The sequence below is a fragment of the Pithys albifrons genome, chromosome 6 (genome assembly GCF_047495875.1).
Source record: "Pithys albifrons albifrons isolate INPA30051 chromosome 6, PitAlb_v1, whole genome shotgun sequence".
NCBI lineage: Eukaryota > Metazoa > Chordata > Aves > Passeriformes > Thamnophilidae > Pithys > Pithys albifrons.
The window spans coordinates 23,556,445-23,582,723 of record NC_092463.1 but is presented as its reverse complement, the minus strand read 5'-3'; the positions used below and the strand labels follow the sequence as shown (position 1 = coordinate 23,582,723).

Sequence of the window (26,279 nt, the reverse complement as noted above, 5' to 3'; positions counted from 1 at the left end):
TCTCATTATAATGTCTAATTGCTAACACATATCAGGGCTCTGTAGATCCCGTCTCCTCTGCCCTCTGTGCAAGGACCTTGCTGCACCTCGACAGGAAGTGGATGAAATATGGGACTTTAAGGTCTGAAGTAGGAAGAAAAGAGAGGAGGATGTAAGGGAACATTGCAGGTTCAGGAGAGCTTTTTTGTGTTTTGAGGTGCTCTTCCAGTGTGCACAGGGTTCTTGGTGGGAAGGGCACGGTGAAGAGCTTTCTCTTTAATACGGAGTGTGTTTTATCTCCGCAGACTTCTTGCAGACTTAGTTTAAAGATCTTAGCTCAATACCATTAGTGTATCTCTGCTGAAGGCCCTTTATAAAATTGATTAGAAAGTGGGCTTTTGCATGTGTGTGTGTGGGCTCTAATCTGATTTGAGTCCAAGATGGTATCTTTAATTCAGTGCATCGCGGCAACTAACTCACGAACTTCGCTGAGAGTCAGAGCCCCTAATTTGGTTTGAGAATACATTAGCAAAACGAGCTCAGAAGGCCCCTTTTCGGGGAGAGGAGGAGGGGGTGTTTTGAGGGGGGCCTTGGGGAGGATGGGAAGAATTGGCTTGACAGAGAAGAATCATGAATTTAAACAAGATCCTGGGCATGATATTCCTGCAGTGGGTCCCAGGAAAAAAAAGGAGGAAAGAGAGAAGATGGATTGATTGCTGGCCTTGCACAAACTATGAACAACAAAGTGAACCTCAAAGTAGGCTTAACCCCTTATTCCCACACAAACAGAGGGAGCTTGATGTGCTCTTTATCCAAAACTGTTTCTCCTCTTCCTATTCCTTCATCCTGCTCGGTGGGCTGGTGCTTAAAGCAGACACTAACATTGCAGAAGTGATAATATGCTTTTGCTCTGGTAGATGATCCACACTATCAAAACTTTTCTGGACTGATCCAGCTTTAAGTAAAAATTAAACCACATGTGTCTCCTTTCCTCCTTACTTCATGAAATAGAAAAGGAAATGTTAGAAAGAAATAAATAGACTAGCACAGCTGCTCTGTGCAGTAGGACAGCAAAAGTGATGCTTTGCTCCAGGTGATACGTAAAAGCCAACCCTGAAGATTGTTAGTTTTAGCAGAGTAGATATGTACATTTGCTGATGGCTTTATAGCTAACCTTCACTCTGCAGATCCCATATTGCTGTATGATATGAACTGGGGGTTGTGTAGCATTTCATATGATCCATCAGTTGGAGGGGCAGTGGGAAGGGGAAGAAACACTCCAGATTCTCCCTGGCCCCTTTTAAGTAAAGAATTATTGTACTTTAAGAAATTGTTAAAGTAAATGGGAAAGTCACTTGGCTTAGGTTCTGTTGGGTGCTATAGAAATCCTCAAGATAGGAGTAAATATTTAATTTGAAAATGTAATTAGTAAGCTGTTAAACCTAAAATGTTTGCTGTGTTAATTCAGTTTAATGGCTGAGGTCTTGCACATAGAGATGTCAGAAAACTCCAAGTTCTACCTCCTTCAGTACCAGTGTTGTATTCCTCTTGCAGCTGGGTACTATTTCTTGTTGGTAGGACTATAGTGTTCTAGGACTTGCTGCCTAATTTTTTTAAGTGGTACAATTCCATTTATTGCAAGGGAGGTTTACTGGGGTATACCCAGTCTAGCCATTAAGATCATGTCTGACTTACTTTTTCAAATGGAGGCTCTTAAATTGTGTTTGCAAAGGATGTCTGATTGCATAGACAAGGCAGTCACGGACACAAGTGACTAACATAGGCAGTTGTGTGTTTGTGAGTGAAGTCGACTGAGCCATTGTTACGCAGTAAAAGTGCATGCTTTTAGTTACAATTCAGTATTTGTGTTTGAGAAGATGACCCTCTCTGTGCAATGGCATGTTATGTTTGGTTTAGACAGAGTAACACCAAATCTCCTGACTTGAGTATATTGCAAAGTGTTCATTATAGAGTTCTTTATGATACATGTTTCCACTGTATTGCTTGAGTATAAAATCCCCCGTGACCACAGCTACACAGAGGACACAACATATTCAGGGAAGATTTGAGGCCCTTCCTCTCAAGCAGTGCATTTTGGAAGAGGGAGCTGACTGTGCATTCAGGAATGAGGAATCACAAAACCAGATACCTTAGAAATGGAAGACGGGCAGTAAGTAGCTCTTGCTGCTGTCATTTGGATATACATCTGGATTGATTCAATGCCTAAGCTCAGCCATTGTGCCACCTTATAGTAATTATTTTAGTTAGCCTTCATGCTCTGCAGTTAGTATACTGTATGCTTAGTTGAGGTTCCTTTTTCCACCTTCTCTGATGAACTGCGAGGTCAGCAATTTTATTTCAATAGCTTGCTCTGATGAACTTTATTTCTATACCAGCCTTCCCATCCAGACAACTCTGCAGTGCAGAGAAATAATCCAATTTTACTTGATTATTAATAATTACTCTCAGCTGCTATTTTTTCAGTTGATTGATTAGAATAAATACTGCTCTGAAGGGATACACCAGAATCCATAACTCCCCTTCCATTTTGCTGCTACTTCAGCTCAGGCTTTTCCAGGCACAACGTGAAGCAGGGGATTGTAATGCAAATGCCTTCTTACTGTTTTTTAACTGGGTGTGACCAAAATTCATTTAACTGGATTGGTGGAAGACAACAGGCACTCAATAATGGCTCTGTTTTGCAAGCCAGTGCTTTTGCTAAACAGATTTTCCACTGTTCAGTGTCAAAGCTGGTCAAAATAACTCCAGTTTCTGTTTTAGTCTTCCAAATTGATCATAGGCTATAGGTTTGCAGAAAATGTGCTTCACACTTACAACCTTTTCACTTGTCTGATTGGTTGTGTATCCCTCCACCAGGGTTTCAGGCCACGAGTCTCTTTGGAGGGATTTCATTTGTAGTTGAGTGAGGTTTTTGCTGTGCCAAATTTGAGAGTTTCCTTTTTTTATGTGGAAGAAGCATATTACAAGGCACTCTCTCAAGAACTTGTGGCCTGAAACCCTATCCAGCAGTTCTGCAGGGTCAGAACTTTAAAGTGTTTACACTAAAACACCTCAGGCAAATTATGCACAAAAAATAGGAAAATGAACATTGATGTCCATGTTTGCACCAGCTTAGTGCACAGTCAGGAACAACCTCTCCCAGCACTGCAGTCCAATCGCTGTAGCTCCCTTGCTGATCCAGCCTATTTTGTACCATATGTTGTGAATGAGCAGCACTGCAGCCCATACCTCAGGGAATCAGAACAGGCAGCTCAGGTGAAGCTGGAAAGAGCAGTGGTTTTCCTACAGAGTAGCTTCTGTTTAGCCTGGGGAGTGGAATTTTCACTGAGAAGGTGGTCAGTGCAACATAGGAGGTGGTTTAGCTCCTTGTAACTGTTCTGGTTTGCATCTTGGGTTCCTTAAATCCATCCTGTTTTGAGAACAATGCTATTTTCAGGTTGGGAAAGTGGAAAGTGAGAAGATTGCCTGGATACAGACAGAACTTGCCTTCTCTTTGCCAGCAGTAAAGTTGTCAGAGGCACTTTGAATTTTGATTTATCTGCTTATGACGAATCCAATGAAATAATCAAACCCCTGGTAGAGAAATGTTTTTAGGGAGCCTGTTGTTGCTGAATTTCCTCTCTGCAGTGAAGTGCACAAAGTGGAGAAGCCTGTCACAGCTGGCAGCATGTGACTTCCAGGGGGTGCTCAGGCCAGTCAGTGATTGTCACCCAGAGATGGAGATGATGTGATGTACTGTATCCTGTGATTTGCAACGTTTGGGTAAGGCCATCAATCTGTGCAGTGTGACTGGCAGGAGAAGAGTATTTATAAGTGTAAGCAGGAATTTCTGAGAAAGCCCTCTACTGGAAAAGGTTTACCTTCCTTTCCTTCCCAGGAACATTTGAAATAGAAGCGTTTTTGAAGAAGGAGTAGCTAAGCTCCTGTTCAGATCAACAGAAATCACAATTTAATTTCAGTAGGAATTGGATCAAGGCTTAAATGAAGAGCCAGGATACTGTCCCAGCTACTTCTGATGTTATTCCACAGTAGCTACAAAATGCTGGGTAGGGTTCAGGTTGGAGGTAGGGTATTTGCACTCAATTCCAGCATTTTTTCCTCAGCAGGCTGTAAAATAAAGCATTCTTATGTGGATCACAGAGGTGCTAAGAAGTAGCATGAGTGAATGAGAAAGAAGTTTCATTCAAGCGCTCATCAAAGTGGGTAGAATGTCCAGGTCAATTTTTGCAAACTGATAGGGAGCCAGGGTTTCAAAGCTTCTGATCACATGCCAGCAGTGATTTCATTGTGATGCAGAAGTAATAGGGTAAAACTTTAATGGCACCAGATGGAAAAGTAAAACTGTGTTTCTCCAGCAGCACTCGGCTTCCAAATCGGGGATTGATTTTTGACTGCAGAATGCTCCTTGACACACGGTTAATCCCTGAGTAATACAGGGTGACCATTTTCTATGAGTTGATGGCACAGATTCCACTGTACTCCTGAATTTCCAGAACTTCTATGTAGAGTTCCACATTTTCAGATGATTTAGTTGCAGTTTGTTTGCCCGTCTCCGTCACTCTGTGCTGCCTGGCTAAAGAGGATGGCATGAACTGTCAAAACATTTCTGTATACACTAGAACATACATGTTTCTGAATGCATATAAATAGGAAAAAGAGATCTGCTGAGTGAAGCACAAGCAGAGGACTGTGTGGAAGATACAAGGGAGGGGAGCTGCATGAAAATTAGAGTCTTGGTTCACAGAATATTTGTTGTTTGAAAATGTTATTTCATCGCAAATCTGAATGCAGCCTGAAATTATAAGCAAAATAGAAGTTCCAATAAAATTTATTTTCAAGAAAGTTCCAGTATTTTTTTTCATTATGTCCCTGAAACAGTGCATGATTGGTCAGTCAAACAACATACGAGGTAGCATGTGACAGGCTAAGCAAAGTGCTAGGAGCAAAGCAAAATTAAACATCTCATTTTCATTAGAGTTGTTCCAGAAATTCTACAGCACAAAATATTGCTAAAATTGACTTAGTTCTGTGTTGAAACAGAATAGCGTTTTTAAACAAAAATGAATTCTTGATGAAAAACTTGCAGTCAATTATAATTCCAAAGGAGAAGGGAAAAAATGGTTTGTATGGTGGTGTGATCAGGAGACGGTGTATGAAATAACATGTAGGGAGATGGAGATAGGATTAGTAAGTATTAGAGATTAGGTTATTGTGTAGACTGGGTCACGGGGGACTGGGTTTAAAAGTACAGTCAGATGTAGGAGTAGGTCAGAATTGGTCTGTTACAGCAACAGATTTGTGAAGATGATGTTTTGTTCTTCTGGCTAACTTTAATGCCGGAAAACACTTGCTACTCACACTACTTACACAGGCAAATCTCAGAGCTGAGATGCTGAAGAAAGAGATTCAAATTCTCCTGATAATCTGGAGCAGAGACCAGCATGTGATCATAGGGTTTATCTGTCCATCATTCTGTTTACCACATGCATCTGCACGCCTCGTTCTTTCAGTCATAGTTGCTGGTTGATTCCCAAGATCTTCTTGAGAGGTAGGTTCTTGAGGACCACATCAGAGGAGCAGTGTCCTGGAGAGCTGCAGTGACTTGCTGAAGTCTGTAAGAAGATTAGCTGAAATTAGACTTTGAGACATTTTGGCTGCATTTTAGGGGCTCTGTACACTGTACTTCACTGCCCCATGTCATAAGTAAAGAGCAAGTGACTAGAAGTCATAACATGTGTATGGGTCCTTAGGCTGTGTTTGGGGTATGGTTGCCTAGTGGTGATCTAGGTGTAGAATGGTTCCCAGAAACTCTTGCTCCCAAGAGTGGGCACAGAGGCAGATTGGAGAAAATAAGGTCCCTGGCATAGACTGGTTAGAGAGGGGTGGGTGTAGGGCTTAGTTTGCCAAGGGCAGAGGGAACTGGAAGGCTGGGCACACAGACCAGATGAAGTGTGAGCGTGTGGAGTTATAGATCCTGTCTTTATGCATCATATTGATCTCATTCAGTGTGTTATACTTAGCATTTCATTTATATAATCTCAGGGTGTTATAGGGATTTGTTTATTTTTAACTCCTGGATGACTGGCAGTTTCAGTCTGAATGCTGTCTGGTAATGAAATGGGGGAAACTTATCCAGTCCTGGCAAAATATTTTTGTCAAAGCCTCTCTGGAAATTGAGAGAAATGCACTTTCTTGACTGTTTATATTATCTTTTCACCTGGGGGCTAAGTCAAAACAGGCAAACTATGCACAGGGTGGTGAAAGCACTGACCACCATTCCCATGCATTGATAAATGGTTGTGTCACTTTGTGATACATTTCATTTAGAGGTTAGGCAGGAAAAAAAGGGACCAAGGTGCATTTTGCATAATGTAGGAGGAGTCTAGTGCAAAACCAGCCACCTGGTGAAGTCTGTCATATGACTATTGGGCTAGAAGCTGTCTTATAACCCATGGTTATGCCTGACCTCACTGCTGGTGGCTGCTCAGTGACTTACCATTTGTGTTGTGTTTCCTATTGTAGACAGGGTTTGAGTGAAACCAGTTTGGGGATTTGGAAAAGGCTTCCCTGATGTAAACAGAGTGCTGGATTAATAGAGATCAACATCTACCAAAGATCTATCTCTTAGCAACACCTCTGGATGCCCCTTTCTTCCTGTATCACCTCCAGATTCTCCAAAATCAGTCACATTGCCCAGAAGGATCCAACAAGAACTAAGAGGGTTTCCTCCCTGCAAGTTAACACACAGCATTCTGCATCCCTCTCTAGGGCCTACAACACTGTTGGAGCTAGGCTCCAGAAATTGCTTTAGAAATGACCCTGTTTGCCCTGATGGCGCTCACTGTCGGCTTGTCATCAGACATTGATTTCTGTTTCCCGTTGCTCTGAACTCTAGCATGGCTCACACATAGTGAGCTCAGCTGTCAGGGTTTTCCACTGGAGGGAAAGTCTTTAGCTTTCAAGACCTACCACTATCAAAATATTTGGTAAAGCTGTGTCTTAAACAAATAGGTACTTCTGCTTATTCCTACCCCTTGTCCAGGTTGCTCATGCTGCCCTTTGGCATGTGTCAGTTTCCCTTCAGCCCAGTACTGTCTGTCCATCTTCTTCTCTTTCCGTGCATCTAATGGAGGTTGGTAATCCCGTTAGGTGCTTGCAGCGGCGCTGCCGAATTTGCTTGCGAACGCCTGTGCCAGGTCGAGTGTCATTGCCAGCAGCGCTCTTGGCGGGATGAAGGTTGCATTAGCGAACAGTAATTGAAATGCAAAATAACATTTTGATCGAGCGAGCAGGCTGTTTATTTATCAGATCAATAGCCAAAATGCCCCATCTGGAGAAGTCAGCATGATAACAAGTGATAGCATTCCAAGGGCAAAGGGAACAAGCACAGCGGGGAGGACATGCCGTCAGGGTGAGCTAGTTTGGGTTGGGTCACACCGGGCCGTCAGTTGCTGAAACTTGCTTCTTTTTGGGTCCCTTCTTTGAAAAGGACAGCCCCTCTTCAGTGTCAGCAAAGGATTGCAAAACTCTGGACAGAGAACAAACTATTCTTAAATATGAGATCAGACAGAGTGCAGACATACATAAAATGATATGAGGTCTTCTTCCTCTTGTGCTCTAGTGGACACAGGACTGTGACTCAAGGTGCAGACTGCAGATGATGTAGCTCAGTTAGGCAGTGGTTTTTTGATTTGTTTTTGCTTTACTGCATTATGTTTGCTATAAAGGTCTGAATGCTCATGTTGATGATCAGGAAATATGAAGTCATAGTTTGGCTTCTATAGCAAAGCTGCTGGAATGGTATCTAGGGGCAGCCACATGATGAGGAAAGGAGAGATGTGGGAGGGTGTTTGTGAAGAAGGGGTTTGTATTTGCACAATAAATGTATTGTATGTATGCATACCTGCTGTATACAGATCCTCTACAGAATAAAGGCTGGTAACATTTAAGCCTATCTCAGAAAGGCACTATATGAAAGTGTAGAAGCAGCTGTATAGCTTCTTTGTGGGTGCCTGACTGCCTGTCTCTCTGCTTTGCTGTGTCTGCCTGGTAACTTTTGTTTGGCCTTTAGCAGGGATGCTTAAACACAGGGAAAAGGAAGTGAAACTGAGATTGAAGAGCTTGCAATCTTGTGTTTTTTAATTTGATGTCCCAAAATAGTAACAGAGAAAATTGAAAACTTCATGGGATGAGGAGATAATCTGTTCACCATGAAAGAGAGAAATATTTTTGTGGAGTTTTTGTAATCACATTAAGTTAAATTTTCCAACAGTGATGCCAATTTGTGAGGAAAATTGAGGCAATTAAGAAGTATTTTGATTTAGAATTTGTTTGGGTTCGGTTGGCTTTTTAAAGTTTTTTATTTGGTGTGGTTTTTTTGGGTTTTGCGTTTGTTTTTCAATCTAGAGAAAGTAATGTGCAAGGTTTGCAGAGTATTGGGGAAAATGATGTGCTTGTTCTGTTACAGAGTTTTCTGTCTCAAGAGCATTTTGTTGGCCATGGTCTCCTCATCTCTTGGGTCAGGCAGGACACTGTGGGGCCTCATACTTGAGGCTGAGCTTGAGTGGACTGGAAGCTGCTTTGTCAGCCAAAGGCAGTGGGGACAGTCTGGAAGATGGTTGAATGAAATGGATTTAGAATAAGTCATTAGGGTTAGAAGCTGGAATTTGGGTCAGATACAGCTGCCTTCTTAATATATGGAGTGTGTGGTAGGAGATCTGCTAAATACCTACCAAAGGTGGGAGTTTAAAGACTTAACAAAACTCAGTCTTGAGGTTATTCTAAATCAGTAGCTAAAGATAATCCTGTGTGTTACGGCAGTCTAAGGTGTTCAGAGGGAAACCAGTGTTTCCATGTGTCATCTATTCTCCTTACACCTGTGGTAGTCCTTAGCTTGAGAGGAACCTAGTCTACGGTTAACTCCATCATGTACTCCCTTTCTTTGCTTTTTCAAGTGCTGTATCTCAGCCCCACTGTGTGCACAGGTTTCTTGTCTGTCCTTGACCCCACACAGTTCTCTTGTGCTTTCATCTGCACTGACAGCCCAACTCACTCCCACTTCCACACTTTTCCAGTGATTCTGGGACATCTTTACCTTGCCAGATTCAGTGTTTGCTCTGACCCTGCTACCTTGCTTTGCTACTGTATGATCATAGAAATGCTTTCCAGAGAGTCAGGGATGAAAAAAAATAGCAAAGCACTAATTGCCCATTGTTATTTTGGATGCTGTAATTTATGTGAAACTAATTTCAGTCAGTTTTTCAGGATATATCAGGTTTTGAGTAATGTTTCTAATGATAAGGCACTTAGTTGTAGATTTCTTTGAGAGCTACAGGTGGAATCTAGGCAAAGCCCATTATTCCATCTGGATTTTCCTGGCAAGGTGGGAGAAGGAGGCAGAGTCCCACTACAACTATAAGTTTGAAGCATAAGAAACAGAAACCTTCCTAAGAAATACTAATTGCTCAAAGCCAGAGAATTTCTAAATGCATCCAGGTTGAAGAACACTCAAGTTTAAATTTTGTCTTGATAAACCTAGAGTCCTTCAGTAAACTAGTATTCCTAAAGAAATGTCTATTAATAAGTCTCTTTTCACATTTGTTTCTAGGATAATGTCCTTGATATCTAAGTGTCTTCCATACACTTAGAAAAATTAAGTAATATCTCTGTCTCTCTATTTTTCATGCCATTGTTCACCATGAATTGTAGGCAAAGCTGAAGAAAGGAATGCCTTCAATGAATATCTTGAAATGCAAGGAAGTGCAGGCTAAAGAATTTTCACTGGTGGCAATTTTCTCTCACAAAAGCTAAGAGGGTACTGAGTGAAGGAAGAGGTATGTGAGATGAGATGCTTGTTCAGGCTGGGATGCAAAAGTAAGGGATGATAAGAATGGCAGTGCTGAAGGTTTTTCTTTCCTTTCTTATCTGAAAAGGTGGATGGAAAATTCTGATGCACAGGTGTTCAAAGTGTGTTTTACTGAGCCTCCTGTTGTTTGGGTCTCATTCACAAGTGTCTGAAGAACTCTGAAAGTAGTTAGAGCAATATAGATTATAAGTGCTCTAGATAGGTTGACTATAAAGAAAGACACTCAAGAAGGAATGAAGGTCTAGCTGAGGATTTCAACAGGGATTGAGTTGCAGCTTTGCTGTGTGCAGGCAAAATTGTTGAACTGCTGTCAGAGTCCTGTAGGTGTAGAAATAGTGGGGAAAGAAGTGGAAATGAGAAACACAGAATGATAACATGATGGGGGGAAGGATAAATAGTGAACAGCAAGTCAACCCTGGTCCTTGTTTTGCTGTGATACCAACAGTAAGTATAAGCAAGAAGCATTACCTCAAGTGGTAAAGCAATTCACTCTGGAGGGAGTGCCATTAAGTACACCAGAGGGCAAGGCACCTTCGAAAGGCGATGTGTTAATAAGAGAGTGAATTGATAACATGTGTCACACCTCCAGATTAATTGTCACTTCATCTGTATAATACTTCTTACCATTTACTAACAAGACTGTTGTTGTGAGGGTGAAATTACAGTAATGAGGAGAGGGATGAAGACTAGTAGGAAATCTATAATTTCTTCTGCCCATGAGAGCCTTTTTTATTTACTAAGCAGCCTCCAGACAGTTTGCTGTGGCAGCTTTTTTCAGCATGAGCTAACTTGGGCTGGAGAAGATCTACTGATATGTAACCAGGCTTTGGTTATGCAATGGGTCAAAGGGATAAAATATCTGCTGGGTATTAGACAAACAAGTACTATTTGTGTAAGAGCCAGAATATGAGTATTTGCTGTCTCCATCTCCTTAGCTTGCAGAATGCACCTTGGGCCATTGTCTCCTCTGCTGACCAAGAAATATCTTCCTCCAGTCTACATGGAAAAACTGGTGTCATCCAGTGACACACTTTAGTAGATCTCATACAACCCAGTTCTCTTCAGGAAGACCAGGGCAACTGATCTGTGAAGGCAGGTTCTTGCAGCTGGAGAGCTGTGAGATTTTGCTGGCTTTCTTACATATTTTCATTTCACCTTCTTCAGGCTCCTGACTCAAAACTTCTTCCTCTGATCCACTATCAAATTATGAAGCAAATGAAAAAAATAAGCCAGGTCCAGATGCCCAGCAAAGTGAGAAACAAGAACAAATTGTTGTAATTGGAGTTAGGGTGGTGTAGTTCTTATAGAATAAAATGCAGACAGTCGCAACCTGGTAGACAAGGTTTGTGAACTACAAGTTCATGCTGTGAACTACAAGTTCATGCTATGAACTACAAGTCATACAGTGCTTTCCACTTTAAGTTAGATAGGAAGCTCTTTAGCCTTTTTCTAATCTATGGTTTATGTTTGTTCCAAAGACAAGTATGTAGTATTTGTGTACGCATATTATGGACAAGTGCCTTGAAAACTGGCTGTCTGGGGCTTTACACACTGTACAGAATAGGAGCATAACCTGTGCAAGCCAAAGGGGGTCATTGCTAGGAAACATGACAGAACTCCTACAAGTCAGATCTGCACTCCAGAGAAAAATATTTAGATCCATCTGAGTTTCTCACTCTTTTGTCCTTTATTGCAAAACAAAATACTCTGATTTAAACAAAAAAACCTCTAAAGCCTATGCACTGGTAACTTGGTGATTTATATTTATGATCATGCCCATCATGCTAGTACTACCCAAGCTCTTGGCCACCCTGAAATTAAGTTTGTCCTGGGAACAGGATGTGTTCCTGTGATAGAAAAAGCCCTGAAAAGATTTCTGGACTGTGACTGATACGACTGAGTTACCCACAGTTAGGCACTGTGTAGGGGTAAAGTGGCACGTGGGCAGATCCCATTTTTCTTGGACTGTTGCATGGAGAAGAGCTGTCAGTATAGATAAGGAGTCTCTAGACGGTGCGTCTCTCATTTGAAGTCCATATGGAGTAGAAGAACAGGAGAAACCAGAGCAGGTGTCTCCCTAGCACTTCAGTGGATGTTATAGCAGAGAGGCAAGGCTGGGAGAATGTGTGTGAGCTGTCCATGGTAAGGGTAGGTCGACAAACAGGTGTGGGCATCTCAGCTCCATGACTCTTTGCATACATGACCTAAAATTACACTGGCTGTTATTGCAGCTGTCACATCTAGCCTGCCACTTGGAAAACACTTATTTCTGTCTTCTGTACCTAAAAATAACCCCTGCCTGCCAAGATTTGGCTTGTTACTGGAGTTGGAGACAGTGTTTGAGAAGCTGACCTACAGGATTTGCCAGCCTGCTGTGGGTTGCAAAGCTCTCTCATGTGGCCCACAAAAGACACAAAGTCTGTGTTGCCCATGATATCCATGTCTCATTTACACGTGCAGCGCAGGTTTATATCATCTGAGCTAACAAATACCGATAGCAAAAATAGGCCTGTACCAGATAGGAGATTGGATGTTTTATTCCCGTAATCATTAGTGTTTCAGCAAATTAAACCTTCCTTGGTCTTTCATAACTGGTTTAAAGATGACTACTTTTGTCACAAGCTGGTGACTGAAGTGAGCAGACTTCTTGTTGGTAAAATATGAATCTAATGTGAGCACTTCAGGACTAAGTGCAGTTCACAAGCACAGCTGCATGGCATGTGGAAGTTACAAGCTCCAGAGGCATTTTGCTTGCAGTGGTTTTCTGTTTTATGGTACTTTAGAAAATCAAGATTTCATTCTGTCTGCAATCCATGTGTAGTGTCAGAACTACCCAATACCCACCAGCCCATTTCTGACCTTCCACATTTCTCCTTATGCCCAAAGTAGGTAAGATTTTGCCTGAGGAGAGTCTGAGTGTTTCCTCTCTCTCCCCTTCCATCAGTTGATACGAGTTCTACAGCAGTATTTTGGCATTCATGTTAATGATGATTTCTGGTTTACTTTTGGAACTATGTGCTGGGTTGATGACTTCATGACCTTATCAAAAAATACTGATGAAGGAACTGAACTATATGGTAGAACTTCTGATGCCCATTCCTTACCTTCCTCCAGGAAACTGGAGTGTAGAACTGAGCTATTGTTTTGTTTCCTGTTGAAGATGAGGATTCAGCCACTAAGGAAGCTCACCAGCATAGCCACTAAACTTTTTTCCATCCAGTTTGGAGTAGGGAGTGCTGCCGTGGAGAAGGTAAAGGGTCAAATACTTAGGTTTGCATGAGCACTTAGGTGCTCAGATGGTATTAAGTTATGAATTGTGGATATCTTTAGCTGAGAGAAAATTCTTCTGGTGGGGATAAGTTACCTTCTGTTACAAAGCTGGATATTGTTCTGGCTGTCTTGCTAAGCAGGTGTGAGTGGTGGGTCTTGTTTTCTCTTGAGTCAGGTGAAGGCTTGGAGATAAAGACTACTGAATTCTTGTAATTTCTGTATCCAGAAGTGGAGTTAAAGAGTTGAATGTAGTTACAAATGACTATTTCTGGCAAAAATAACCTCAAAGGATGTGCAATGAAATAGCCTTATCTACATCAATCCCAAACTTGTAATGCTCAAAGTTTAACAGAAAAAAAAATGTGGCCAGTGTTTAATGCCCTAATTTTATAACACTAGTCTTTTGTCCCTTTTGGATCCTGTCCATCTAGCAGTCTTTCCATCTTATTGTTGCTGTTATTCTCAAGAGAGCATTAAATTCATAAACCATTAATGGCTAAATACCAGCCATTGTAGAGGAACAGCAAAAGATAAAAGGCTGGAGAAGAATTGGGAAACTTTTACCATTAACCCAACATCACTGCCCAAGGGAGAGAACACTAACGGATAAAAACCTAAAGCACAATCTCAACTTGGTCTAAACCTTTGTATTTATATACAGAATCACGGAGATCGGAGCCTGCTTGTCTGAGGGCAGTTACAAGTATGTAAAGGCTAACAACATCATTAGTGATAAATAGCAGTGGGTTTATGAAAGAGGAGTACAGCAGACAATAACTTGTCTTGATACAATTAGATAATTAATAGGGAAAAGGAATGCAATGAATAGACTGACTCTGGACCATGGATAGGCTTTTGACACAAAGCTGTGCAAAATCTTATTAGGGAAATTAGATCAAATTGGGCTTGATACAAATCCTGTGAAATGAATCATGGATTAGATGACAGAATGTAAACAGAAGGGTTAGAGATATCTTTATCCTTCTGCAAAGGTGGTGTCCAAAAAGGCAGTGTTTTGACTGTAAGTATTCATTAGTGGAGGAAAATGGAAAATTGATTGCTCTCAAATTTACCATTAACATAACTGAAAGGTACTAGAAAAAAAAATCAGGGCAAAAGAAGAAGAGCTAGCCTGAAAAAATGAATGTTATGAACAGGCTTTGGTAGAACAGGTGGCAATTAGCACCGTGTAGTTTAAAGATGACACTGGATCTACTTTGGAAAAAAGGAGAATCTCCAAATTTCACGTTGTGCAGAGCGCAGTGACAAAAGCAGGTTATGTTTAGAGAGGTCCTGGTGAGACAGTGGCTATCAAATGATGTGAGCTGATGTGCAGCCTAATGTCTGGCGAAGCTGCTGCTCAGTTGGTCCATATGTCTGCCTGATTGTGTGCTTTCTAGAGTGACTTTCCCCTGTAGTGCTGTGGCATTGCACTGTGGAATTCGGGGCACCTTGCTGCAAGAGAAGAGACTCAGGCAAGTTGGAACAAATCCAGAGAAGGACCACAAAGATGCTAAAGGGATTAGAAGGAATGACCTATGATGAGGAAAGGTGAAAAGAACGAAATGTTTAGAACCTTTAAGCCTGTTACAGGGGCACAGAAATAGTAACGGAGTTTCCTGTGCCAGCACGGAGGAGAGTTGGATCAAGTCTCTCTCCTTTTACATTCCTATTAAGGTAACTAGAGCCGAGCAAAATGACTGTTCATCACTTTGAACTCTTTGCAAAAAACATTTAGCTGTTCTTCTTGAAGTTCAAGATGTATCTCATTGCCAGGAGACACACTGACTCTGTTTAAAAATCAGCACAGGATCTCCATGAGACTTGCAGAAAGTCAGAGGCCAGAATAGAAAAACACAAGCTCTGGAATGGCTGGAGTCACCTTAGCTATGATCCTTTGAGCAGTCTTTGTATTAAGGATTTCTGCCTCTCAAGTTTGCATTCACTTCTAACCACCACTAGCTGTGTATTGGTGTCTCCTGGCAGGGAACAGAAGTGTCCTTAGTAAGTATGCAGGGGGGTTGTTACTATCCCTGATTCACTATCGAACAGTCACTGTTTGCATAGCTTGGGAAGGAAGACTCCTTAATTGAAGTTGTGAGTTGAGAAGACAGATATACCTTTCTTTTTCTTTTTTTTATTTTTCTTAACTCCACTAAGGGGAAGTACCTCAGTTAAGTCCTCTTGAGGTGCTCTGTGAATGTGAGGCTACTTAAGAAACAGAAGCTGGGATTTGCCTCCAGTGATGGAACCTGCTAGTGCAGCTCATCTCCTTGTCGTGCCTTTTTCATAGTGCTGTCTTCTGTCTTCCTTTAAAATTGCAACTCCAACTCCTTTTACTCTGGAGTTCCTCAGTGCAGAACAAAGTTATATGATTGTTTTGCCTTCCATTTTGTCCCTCATCTCACGTTGCTGTGTCCAGTGATCTTCATATCTTTACCATAAATGCACTTCTCAGGTAGGGAGGTGTTCCAGAACGTGTCCAGCACAGCAGCTTTCAGCTTTGCTGTGAGATAATAGGATCTGATCTCAGCTAGCAAAGTTTCATTTTTGTCCACACAATGAGCTGGCATTACACCAGAAGATCTGCAATCTGTCTAGGTGCCCTGTGGGATTAGAAATGAGTGCACCTGCAGCAATTATTCCTGTAACTGCGCCATGACCTCTAGTTCGGTGTGGCCCTCTGGGCAAAAGCATGGGTGTTTGTCAACTCATCCCACTGTCTTTGAGACGGACCAAACTCTGGATTCCTCTCAAGTAACACCAAGCAAAGCAGCTGAGGAACGTGAGATGCCTACCCATACTCTCAAGGTCAACAGTCTTGCCAAATAACAAACTTGGCTGATCGATCCCAGAGATAGGAGATGAGGTCAAACATTGAGGATGAAACAGAGAAGGGAGAATTAGGAGATACTTGGGTCAAATGAGATCATAAGGATGCAGGACTGTGAATTTGTTGCATATCAAACATCTATATTACTGTCAACAGACTCACAGATGTGAGATAGATATATATTCATGTGTGTGTATGTGTGCGTGTGCACAGTCCAACATTGCTGATTCACAGAATATTTTGTCCTATCCCCTGATGGGTTTGATCTCTTGGCAGAAGGAGTTGCCACAAATACCAGATAAATAAGCTGAAACTGAAATAGAAATAGAAATTACCCACATGACCATGGTATGGTAACTTTAAACCAGCCGAGCTTCCAAAAAGAAAAGTCAAGCATCCCCAGTCAGTCAGAATTCTTTGGCCATGTCATCAGAAAAATGCATGTGTTTAGTTTTTCTTACAGCCTCTGACAAATTATTTTGCTGAAGGGAAAATTTAACCTCTCAGCTTAAAATACTATTATCAATTAAAAAGTGTCAGAGAGAGAAAGAAAGAATAGACATACCCTACCCAGAAAAGAAAGAGAAGTCAATTTTCAGTATGATAAAGGTGAACACAAATCACCCACAAAGATCAGTGTTGTGGTGTTTGATCCATATGTTAATGATCTGGAAAGTGGGTGAACAATGAGACTGCAGATGACATCAAATTATCAAGAAAGACTGAAGAACTCCAGAGGATCCTAATAAATCTGGGTGTGTGTACTGCACAGCACAGTGGTAGACAAAATACGATGTTGACTAGTGCAAAACATTGCACATCCGAAGGCAGTAATTTGGCTTTTCATACGTCCTAATGAATTCTAAATTAACTGTGGCCACTCCGGAAAAGATCTGAGGATGCAGTAAGTAACTCTCTGATGTTCTCTACTGAAGAAATGGTAACAATTTAGAGTTTCATTTAAAGAGGGAAAAAAAGTAAAGTGTAAGGAGTTATATAAAAGATAGGCTGAAAATAACATTGAAAATATTGTAGCATCGCTAAGTAATTGATGGCGTGCCTTTGTCTTGACTATGTCCAGACCTTCAGCTGGAGAAGTTTTGGAGCGGTGCCAGTTTCATGCTGCTGAGGAGCTGGCTCATTGAACTCTCTTCTGGACTGAACAGAAATAGCCAGACTAGAGGAAGTTCAGAGATGGATGATGAAGCAGATAAGAGATCTGCAAAAGCTTCTGTGTGAAGAGCAGTTATATAGATAACGAAGAGCTGCATGAGGAGAACATGGCAAAACTACATTTCCCGAGGAGAGTCAAGAGTTGTTCAGGGATTCTGAAAGGCTGCAAATACATTATAGGCAAATAAAAGTGGGATTTTTTGTTTGTACACTGCACAAGTAATCTCTGGAACTCATTGCTGAAAATGCAATAAAATTTAGCAGTATTCTAAAAAGAAGTGAACATTTATATAAGGAATAAGACTATTTGTGAACTAAAATAAGTAAGGAGAGCTTGCAAATTTGGTAAAGATGCAGTGCTTTCCACAAACTTCAGAGTATAGTTCTCTCTTTAAGAAATGGCAATTTGCATGTCCATGCAAAAACCCAATACTAGTAAGTAGAAGAAAGGTTAAGATTTAAGATTGAGCCAGAAGAAACTTTGGATCAGATGGTTTTCCTTCAGTTTCTAAGCTCATCTTTTAGTGATGATAATGCAGTGGAGTGGAGGGTGGGGTGGGAGAAGAGGAGGAATTTAACTTGAAATTAATCAAAGACTTCTGTATTAAAAATTAAAATCCAGACTGAGCAGGTTCTTTCCTCAGGGTCTGCTACTGAACTTTTTGCTTAAAGCAAGGGCAGCACATTCTGAGCTAACCAAACATCTTTCTCACCTGGTCTGCCACAGGCAGCTCATTTCTTTCTGCTGTCTCTCAGATTGTGCTCTGGGTAGATTGTGCCTCATCAGCACTGATGCCCCTTCCCAGCACTGTGGACTGTGCATAGCCTGAAAATTTGATGTACACGAATACCCTTGTCTTTATCCTAATGTGAGTTTGTGGGGAGCAGGTAGGCATTTCCTAGTGAATTGTACTGATATTCCTGAAGAAGAACCCAAGTGGGGTTGAACTCTCTGAGCCAACTGGAGTTGAGCTGGGGTGGGAAAAGGAGGGCTGTCTTTTGACTAACCTGGAGCTGGGTTTGGCCAGGAGGTTACTGAATGCCTTTGCTCTCTCCCCGCAGGCTGCTCGGCAGAATGGCCACAGAGGAGCGGCATCTCTCCTCCAGCTGTGGGTCCTTCATCAAGACCGAGCCCTCCAGTCCATCTTCTGGCATCGATGCCATCAGCCACCACAGCCCGAGCGGCTCCTCCGACGCCAGCGGTGGCTATGGCATTGCCATGGGTGGCCACCCCAATGGTCTAGACTCACCACCCATGTTCAATGGCACGGGGATTGGCGGTGGGTCCTGCCGTAAGCGTTACGATGACTGCGCCAGCGCCATCATGGAGGACTCACCCACCAAGTGCGAGTACATGCTCAATGCAATCCCTAAGCGGCTGTGCCTGGTGTGTGGGGACATTGCTTCTGGTTACCACTACGGTGTGGCTTCCTGTGAGGCATGCAAAGCCTTCTTCAAGAGGACTATTCAAGGTATGGTAGGAAGGAATGGAAACTGTAGCATTCACTCCATGAAAGTAGAGACACAGCCCCAGGCATTGCTGAGACCACAGTGTCATATAAAAGGGGGAAAAGGAGAGTGTATGTAATGTACCTAACTCTCCATCTTTTTGTTTGCTTCCTCTCTCCTCCTAATCAGCTCTGGTCATCCCAAATCAACATGGACAAAAAGTTAGGCTATGTGGTGGTAGGAACCTTTGCCAAGTTCCTATCCTAGCTGGCTACCAGGTCTGGTTATGTGGCCTAGTGAATCTTCCTGCCTATGCTGGTGACATTAATACTCTGAGAACATGGCTGCTAGTGGAGTGAGTCCTGGAAAGGAAATGCCTTGCATTCTAAAGGTGTTTTTAAGGCCCATTTGAAGAGTAGATGCCTCTGCCTAGAGATGGCATCTGTAGACATGTCTACACCCTGAGGTGAAAGCTTAAGCATTGCAGGAGTGGAGAGATTCTAACTTTGTCCTACCAGTCTTAATATGAGGCCATGAACTCCATCCACAAGGCTGGACAGAGCACTTTGGTGAGAGTCAGTCCTGTGCTTCTCCTTTTCCAGTTCCACCAGTCTTTTTCATTAAGATGCAGCTTCTTTGAAGATAAAAAACCTAGGCACTGAAGAAGATAAAGATACTCAGTTTGTGTCAGTCTTACTAAGGATGAGAAATTCCTCAGGTGATTTTGGAAACATCAGTGCATGCATGAGTAGGTAAATTGCAGTGTGTTACTACTGCATATGCAATTCACACATGAGAGGTATCGCCATGTCCTGACTGCCAAAGGTATGCTTGCAGATGTGCTCACACACAGCTACAATATAGCCAAAAGCAGGAGTACATCCAGTAACTTCCAATTCCTCTGGATGCTTGGTTGAACTTGCTTACACATGCCCCATGTGAGCAAACATGGCTGATACTCCCTTTCTTTCCTACACTCTTTTAACTGGAAAAAGGACAGGATCATTCATCTTCCAGTGGAAAGTGTATTGAGTTCACCCATTTAAGCAGCTGTGTGTGTACTTGGCAGTTGGCTGGGGTCAATCCACCACACCAACACTTCCTTGTCTCCTGTGAAATGACAGAAATGCACATGTGGAGAGAGCACTCATTTTGTTAATTGAATGGGTCTGATTACACTCTGTGACTGAGGATGTGCAACTCTGGAGTGGACAGAGGAGTCCAGGGTAGAGTTCATCCCAGGTCTCTGCAAAAGTCAAAATTTCTAGCTTAGTTTCTTGGATTTTAGATGTCTCTCCTTCCCGTTATCCAGCTGTGGAAATTATCAGTCTGCCCCACTGACTCTTTCTTCTTTATTATGCTATGTGGAAACCATCACCATCTTTAGGGCATTGGGCTGTTCCCTGTCAGGGTTTGTGTGATTTGTCATTCCTGAATCTCTGTGATTGAATGTGAATTTTTACTTGCATTTCTGACTGCCAGCATTGACACTATCTCTCCTCCAGCACTTGGACCCATTCCTTGTGTTTTGTTCAGGCACATCCAGGTGCTAAAGGAGGGACAGGGTAGCACTCTGAAGCAAAGCCCTAGGTGCTCCTAATACAGAAAGAGACCAGATAACTAACCCCTCTGGGAGCAGTACTGGACTGCCTCTTTGGCAGAGCAGAAGAGACCTGGAGAAAAAGACCTGGGAACTTTTGAAGAGTTTTCAGAGAGAATCAAAAGAAAATGATGCAGAGTACCACTACCTAGAGCCTGTATCAGCCTGAGTGATGTGTCAGCTGACTTAATCCCAAGAGGGAAGAGTGCTTCCCTCCAGCCTCCTCTCCCCGGCACAGCCATATTCTTTCTCCCTGTGGTTCCGTAATTGATTGCCTGTTAACGTGTAACAGATGGGGGAAAGAAATAAGTGGAAATTTCTCTCACCCTGTCATCAGCTTGGGCTGGCGACAGGTACCAAAATGCTTTTATTCCAAAGAATGTGAGTTGACTGTGCTGTGCCTGAGGGTGAGCAATTTCAACTATGAAGCTGAAGGCTGAGCCCAGGGGAGTCAACAACAAGTAGGGCTGCAGAGTTTGGTTCAGTTAAGGAAAGTGCACTGTTCCCACGCCTCTCCTGCAGTGCATGCAATATCCAAGCATAGCCCCAGGTGTGCAGAGGAAAAGGATTTAAGGATCATGTAAAAGAGAAGGCAAGTGGCAAGAGCATTTGTGAAAGGTGTTTATCCTACAACTGTTGTATTTAGTAGCTGTGTTAAGCATCTAACAGACAAAGTGAAAACATCTTCATCCAGGCTGTCTAACATCAGTGTAGGCTTAGCAGAAAGCATACAGATGTTTGTTATATGACTACATTCTCTGCTAGTATCAAAAGAATTGTCATGATTCGGTATCTGGGAGTGGTGTTGGCTCCATGGTTAGAGCACAGAGATGGAGCAATGACCCCCGGAATCCCCAGAGGCTCAAGAGATGAAGTAGATAAATTCATCATCAGGCTTTTGTGGCCTTAGACCAGTGTTGTTACTTCTCTGAGCCTGAGTATTGACAGATGAAAAATTAATGAATACTATGACAGTACTTACTCTGCTGGCCCTATGTTAGGTGTGCATGCCGCCATAAAATGGGTCTAAATCTGTCCTGAATTATTAGACTATCTAGATGCCCCTGATCATGCAGTAGAAACTTCACATGAAGTCCCCCTTTCAACTAGCTCCACTCCACTGCTACAAATAACCCCAGTCTGACAAGTGTTTTTTTTTTAACTGTGTTAACTCATGTAAAACCTGCATATCTTGGGGCAGGAGGATCTTGGAATAGCCTCTTTACTCTGATGCTGTAGCAGCAGCAGAGAGAACAGACATCCAAGCTGCAGACTTTCTTTAACCCTAACCCTAACCCCTAACCCTAACCCTAACCCTAACCCTAACCCTAACCCTAACCCTAACCCTGCAACTCACTTTCCCACTTATCCAGGTGATGCCAGGCTGTCCAGGGCAGCACAAGGGCTGTTGCTTTTCAAATGATGGGGAGAAGGTGGGCTAAAAGCCAGCATGGACATGGCTTGTTATCTCTCAGATCACGAATATTGCTTTGTGGGAATTTTCTGTCAGTAGGATTTTTCCAAAGAAAAGTGGAATTTTTACCAAGTCACATTTTCCCAAGAAAAGTTTTAATTATATGAAAAAAGAAAAGAAGGCAGGAGAATCCAAACTGTTGATTCAGTTCAGGATGCACTGGAGTGTTTGGTTTTGCCGAACTAGGGCAGAATCGCACCACACTTCCTAACCTGTCCCACAGATTAGGGGTTCGTATCACCCCTATAATCTCTCATGTGGTGTTACATGGCCCAAAAGGAAGATCAAGGCTTTGGAACCTGTGTGTCATTTCCACTTTGCAGCATTGGAAGTGCTTGAGATGGAAAAGCAAAAGCCTGAAACAAGATGACAGAACACACCAGTGGGCTGCTGGCTTGTTCTCTCTGAACATGTTATTTTGAACCCAAGGGCTGGACTTCCCCGTGCTTTGAGGCAGAGCCAGAAATTCTGAACTGACTTGGAGCTTCTTCGGTCACCTAGGCTGCCTGACAAAATTTTAATCCCGTTTCTCTGTCATTGTATTGCTTTGTGGGATTATATTCTAATGGCAGTCTGAATTACTCCATGGTGCAAGTGTCTTCACAGATATCACCTGTCTGTGGATATTGTGGAATACGCAATCTAGTGTAAATAGGAGAGAATCCAGTTTTCAAGTGTGTTGAACTGTGCTTCTCTTGGTGCTCAAGAGAGGTCTGATTTGAAACTGAAAACTTCATATTAGCTGAATGGAATGGGTATGTTACACGAAAGATAATGTGTTCTGGATGTTTCTGAATTAAAACTTTCTGAATTTCTGTTCCACAGAAATCCTAACTAATCTTTTTATCCAAATTTAGGACAAATGCAGATGCTGGATTTCTTACAGGGTACAAATTCTTAATCTAACTCTTCCTTCTCCTAGTAGTTTGCTCAGTAGATAGAGCACTATATATCAATCAGATATATTGTCGTTATCTTTTGGTCATCAATCTTTAGAACTAGTAGGTAGTTTTGTCTCTTTCAAATACTAACTAGTAGCAGTGCAGTGTAACCATGTGAGTCCTTTATTATTCAACATAGTTATGACTATGACCACCCTTAATCTATTTTTCATCTTGAAATAGTGAAAATTAAGGCTATTTCCTTACCCATTAATACAAAATAAAAGCTTAAAGCTCAGGAAAACAAATCTGAATTGCGATTTCTGTCTCTGATCTTTGTGAATCATCCCATTGTGTGCATGGAACTCAAAGACATGTGGTGATGCAACAGGACTTGTGAGGAGTCATATTGGAAGAACTGATTACTGGTGATTCAGAGAGAAGATACGCATTTACCATTATCTGCGTAGGCAAGTGGTGTATCAGGCAAAGTAGCTGCATCTGTGGCTTTCCTGCTTGCACCTGGCAAGCTTCAAACTCAGTGAGTGTAGCAACAGATCTGCCATGCTGGTATGCCTTTACATCAGTAAAGGGCTTAAAATATGGATAATGCAGCTCAGAAGACTTGTAGGGATTTGTAACAGGCTTGTTATAAAGTCCATAGTCTTCTAGGACTTCTTTGGTTTTGTTATGGTGCTTAGAGTGGGTTCTGGGAAAGGAGGAGCAGTTGAGAGTTTTTCATGGGCACAAGAGCATTGCCATCTACATGCACAAAGGAAATTTTGTGTCCCTACATGGGAGCCAGACACTGTCTCATCCTTCTGTCCTTAGAAATGTGCCTGCTACTTTTCAGGTGGGAGTTCACAGCTTTCCAGAGACTTTTGAAACTTAACCAGGGAAAGTGCAGTACTTCATGATCTAGCACCTCACTGCTGCTTACTATTCACAGTTTTAGCAGTTGGATTTAAAAAACCATCTCCAGTGCAACTTCAGCTCTATTAGTCTTGTGTTTTCTGTTTGCCTCAGTCCATCTGTACAGAGAATTCTGTGCAGAAGGACCTTTTCAGTGGAACATCTGTAAAATATTTCTGTGTTTGAACCCTACAGACAAACTTGCCCCAGGGCCCATGTCCTGTATCCCTGTGTAAGCAGGAGGCTGATTTGAGTTGGGTTGTGCAGAATGTCCAGGTCTGCTTTTGTGGAGCAGGAGCCAGGTGTGCCACTCCGAGGAGGCAAACAGTGCTGGTATTATCCCTCTGTGTATCCCCTTTTCCTCTTGTAGTGTCAAGAGTCCTGAAGCCTTGGTGATCACATGTCTGTTTTTCTTACTGTATCAGCCACATGAAGTAAAATTTTGGTTAATCCAAGCACTAGGGCTTATCTCACCTGCTTTTCCAAACTCTCATTTTCCTATAAGTGATAAACACTGCTGGGGAGTTTTGGTTTTGTTGGGGCATTTTTTTGTTTGGGTGGTGTCTTGGGGTTTTTTGAGGGTTGATTTTTTTCCTTTTCAAAAATAAGAACCTGTATTGATGTTTGTATGTACTCAGGCACCTAGATCAGGGTCATGTCCCTTGAAGCATAGGATAACCCTGCTGAAAATCATTTTGCTTATTCAAGTTCCTAAATGCAGCTTTAGAGGTTTAGTATTTGAATCCCTTTCTTTGAAAACTAGGGCTTGAAAATAACCGTTCTTACCTCATGCAGCTCATTGGAGAGATTTTCCTCTGACTTTCACAAAGTACCTCTCCTCACACCAAGACTTTGTCTATGATGCCTCATTTAGAAGGGCTAATTTAAGTGAATAGCAATGAAGAAGAAATCAGAAAAAGAGAGATTGGTTTTCTTAGCAATCAGAAGCTGAAAATTATTTAGCTTTAAAGACTTTCTTGGCTATTTCTATGTAGTCTTTCCAGAGTTTCCTTGTAGAACAGGTTTCTAGAAAGGTAGTAAGCAAGGGAGTGCTTGTGCCCTCAGTGCTGTCCTAATTCCAACCTCAACTCTCCTGAGAAACCCTATACATAATTTAAGCAGGAGCTTAGTGGGACTTTACTGTGCTGCCCAAGCTTGGGGAGGTATTCTCCTCTTCCAAGTCCCTCCCGTTCAGAGAGATAGGGTGAATATAGGGTCTCTTGAATGACCAAGATCTGGTGTGCAGTTTTCAGATGCTCCTATTATGTATGCACTGAAAATCATGTTCCAAATTGTTTAACAGTCAAAAGTCTAATTTTGCAGTTCTCCAGCATATAAAGCATGATCTGTCACTTTAATAGTCCTTCACTGTTTCTTTCTCATCTAAAGGCTTTGAAGTACAGTTAAACCTTAATGAATAAGACTTGCAGTCTCCCCAGAAGGTGTGTTTGGTGTTTGTATCATTTTGCAGGTGAGCAAACTAGGACACAGAGAGGAAGTGATTTGCTCTCCAAGGTGACATATGAAGGCTTAGAAGAAATCCACACTCTGATCTGTTCATCCATCACTTGACTTTTTTAAGGCATTTTTAGGTAAATCTTGTGCCGTGGTATTGGTGAGGTTCTACCATTTTTTTCAGATCACATGTAAATATCTAGGTAAAGGAAATCTCTCTAATAAGCAACAGCTCAAAATAAGGGCTTGTCTATTAGGTTACCTGTTTTTCTGCCCTTTCCTTCTGGGTCACATAATCTACAGTTCATGACACGCAGAGACTTGACTCAAATTCTGTTGTTGCATACAGAGTTGTCCATGTGCACCCTTGTCTGCTGCTGCTCTTCTGCAGGACTTTGCAGCACTCAGGCTGTGGCACTGAAGGGAAGCTCTCTGAGACCCCTGCGCTGGCAGCTGGGCTGGTGGTGTGACCGCCAGCCTCCGGGAGGCTGTTGGAATTTCGATGAGTTAATCTCATCACTTTATCACAGGGCACTTACAGAAATTACAGGGAGCTGTGAGCAGCTCACTGTGCTGGCAGTCAGCCCCAGGACCCATAAAAGAAATTGAGACACACACAGAAAAAAAAAGTCAGAGAACTTTGTTAAACTTTTGGAGACGATAGTTTTTCTTGATTGAGTTCTGCTTGGGTAATGCTGATTGTGCCTCCCCTGGTGATGTCCCTGCTTCCTGCAATAATGGCAGATGCCTTTCCAGCTGTGGCATGTTTTTGAGCCTGATATAAAACTCCATTTACTTTGGCAGCATTCTGTTGTGTCAAGAGGGTAGAGGGACACTCACCTCTAGGTTTTGTACCTGTGGAGAGGGCTGTAAGACACAGCAGCTGGTGCTTTACTCCTTTAGACTGGGCACAGTGTGGAGGAGGCACATGAGCCTGTGTTTAGTGTGAAGGCAACAAGCATGCTGAAGGAGGATGTCCCAGCAGTGCTGGGTGTAATTTTACATCTGTGCTAACCAGCAAACCTACAGGGCTGCTGCACTACATGGTGGCCACTGCTTTGCTGTCTAGGAAGGGGAGCTTGCACAGGGCTCACCAGTCTCTGGCTCTGCTCCTGTAAGAGTCATGATTCCAGTACAGAAGTGCCTTTGATAAGTGCTTATTCCAGCTGTACATCCAGCATGTGTGTGGTAACTAGTACCTACACATACTCTGACACTATTACATTTAGTTGTGATGTATGTTTTGTAGACCCTTTCCAGTACTTTCCTTGTCAAGGAAACCTGGAACTGGAGGCATGGGCAAGCTGGGGGTTCTGCTTGACACTGTGGAGGGATCTTGAGCTGCCATATGTGGGCTGTCACTGCCT

At 42.3% G+C, this 26,279-nt stretch overlaps 1 protein-coding gene across 1 annotated transcript in view; it reads left to right on the top strand.

The window, feature by feature from the left end:
- ESRRB (estrogen related receptor beta) overlaps positions 1-26,279 on the top strand; it is a 127,912-nt gene that overhangs the window by 67,030 nt on the left and 34,603 nt on the right. The window contains exon 2 of the mRNA XM_071559412.1: positions 18,204-18,613. Within this exon, the coding sequence (XP_071415513.1) occupies positions 18,204-18,613 (410 nt within the window). The remainder of the gene's footprint in view (positions 1-18,203; positions 18,614-26,279) is intronic.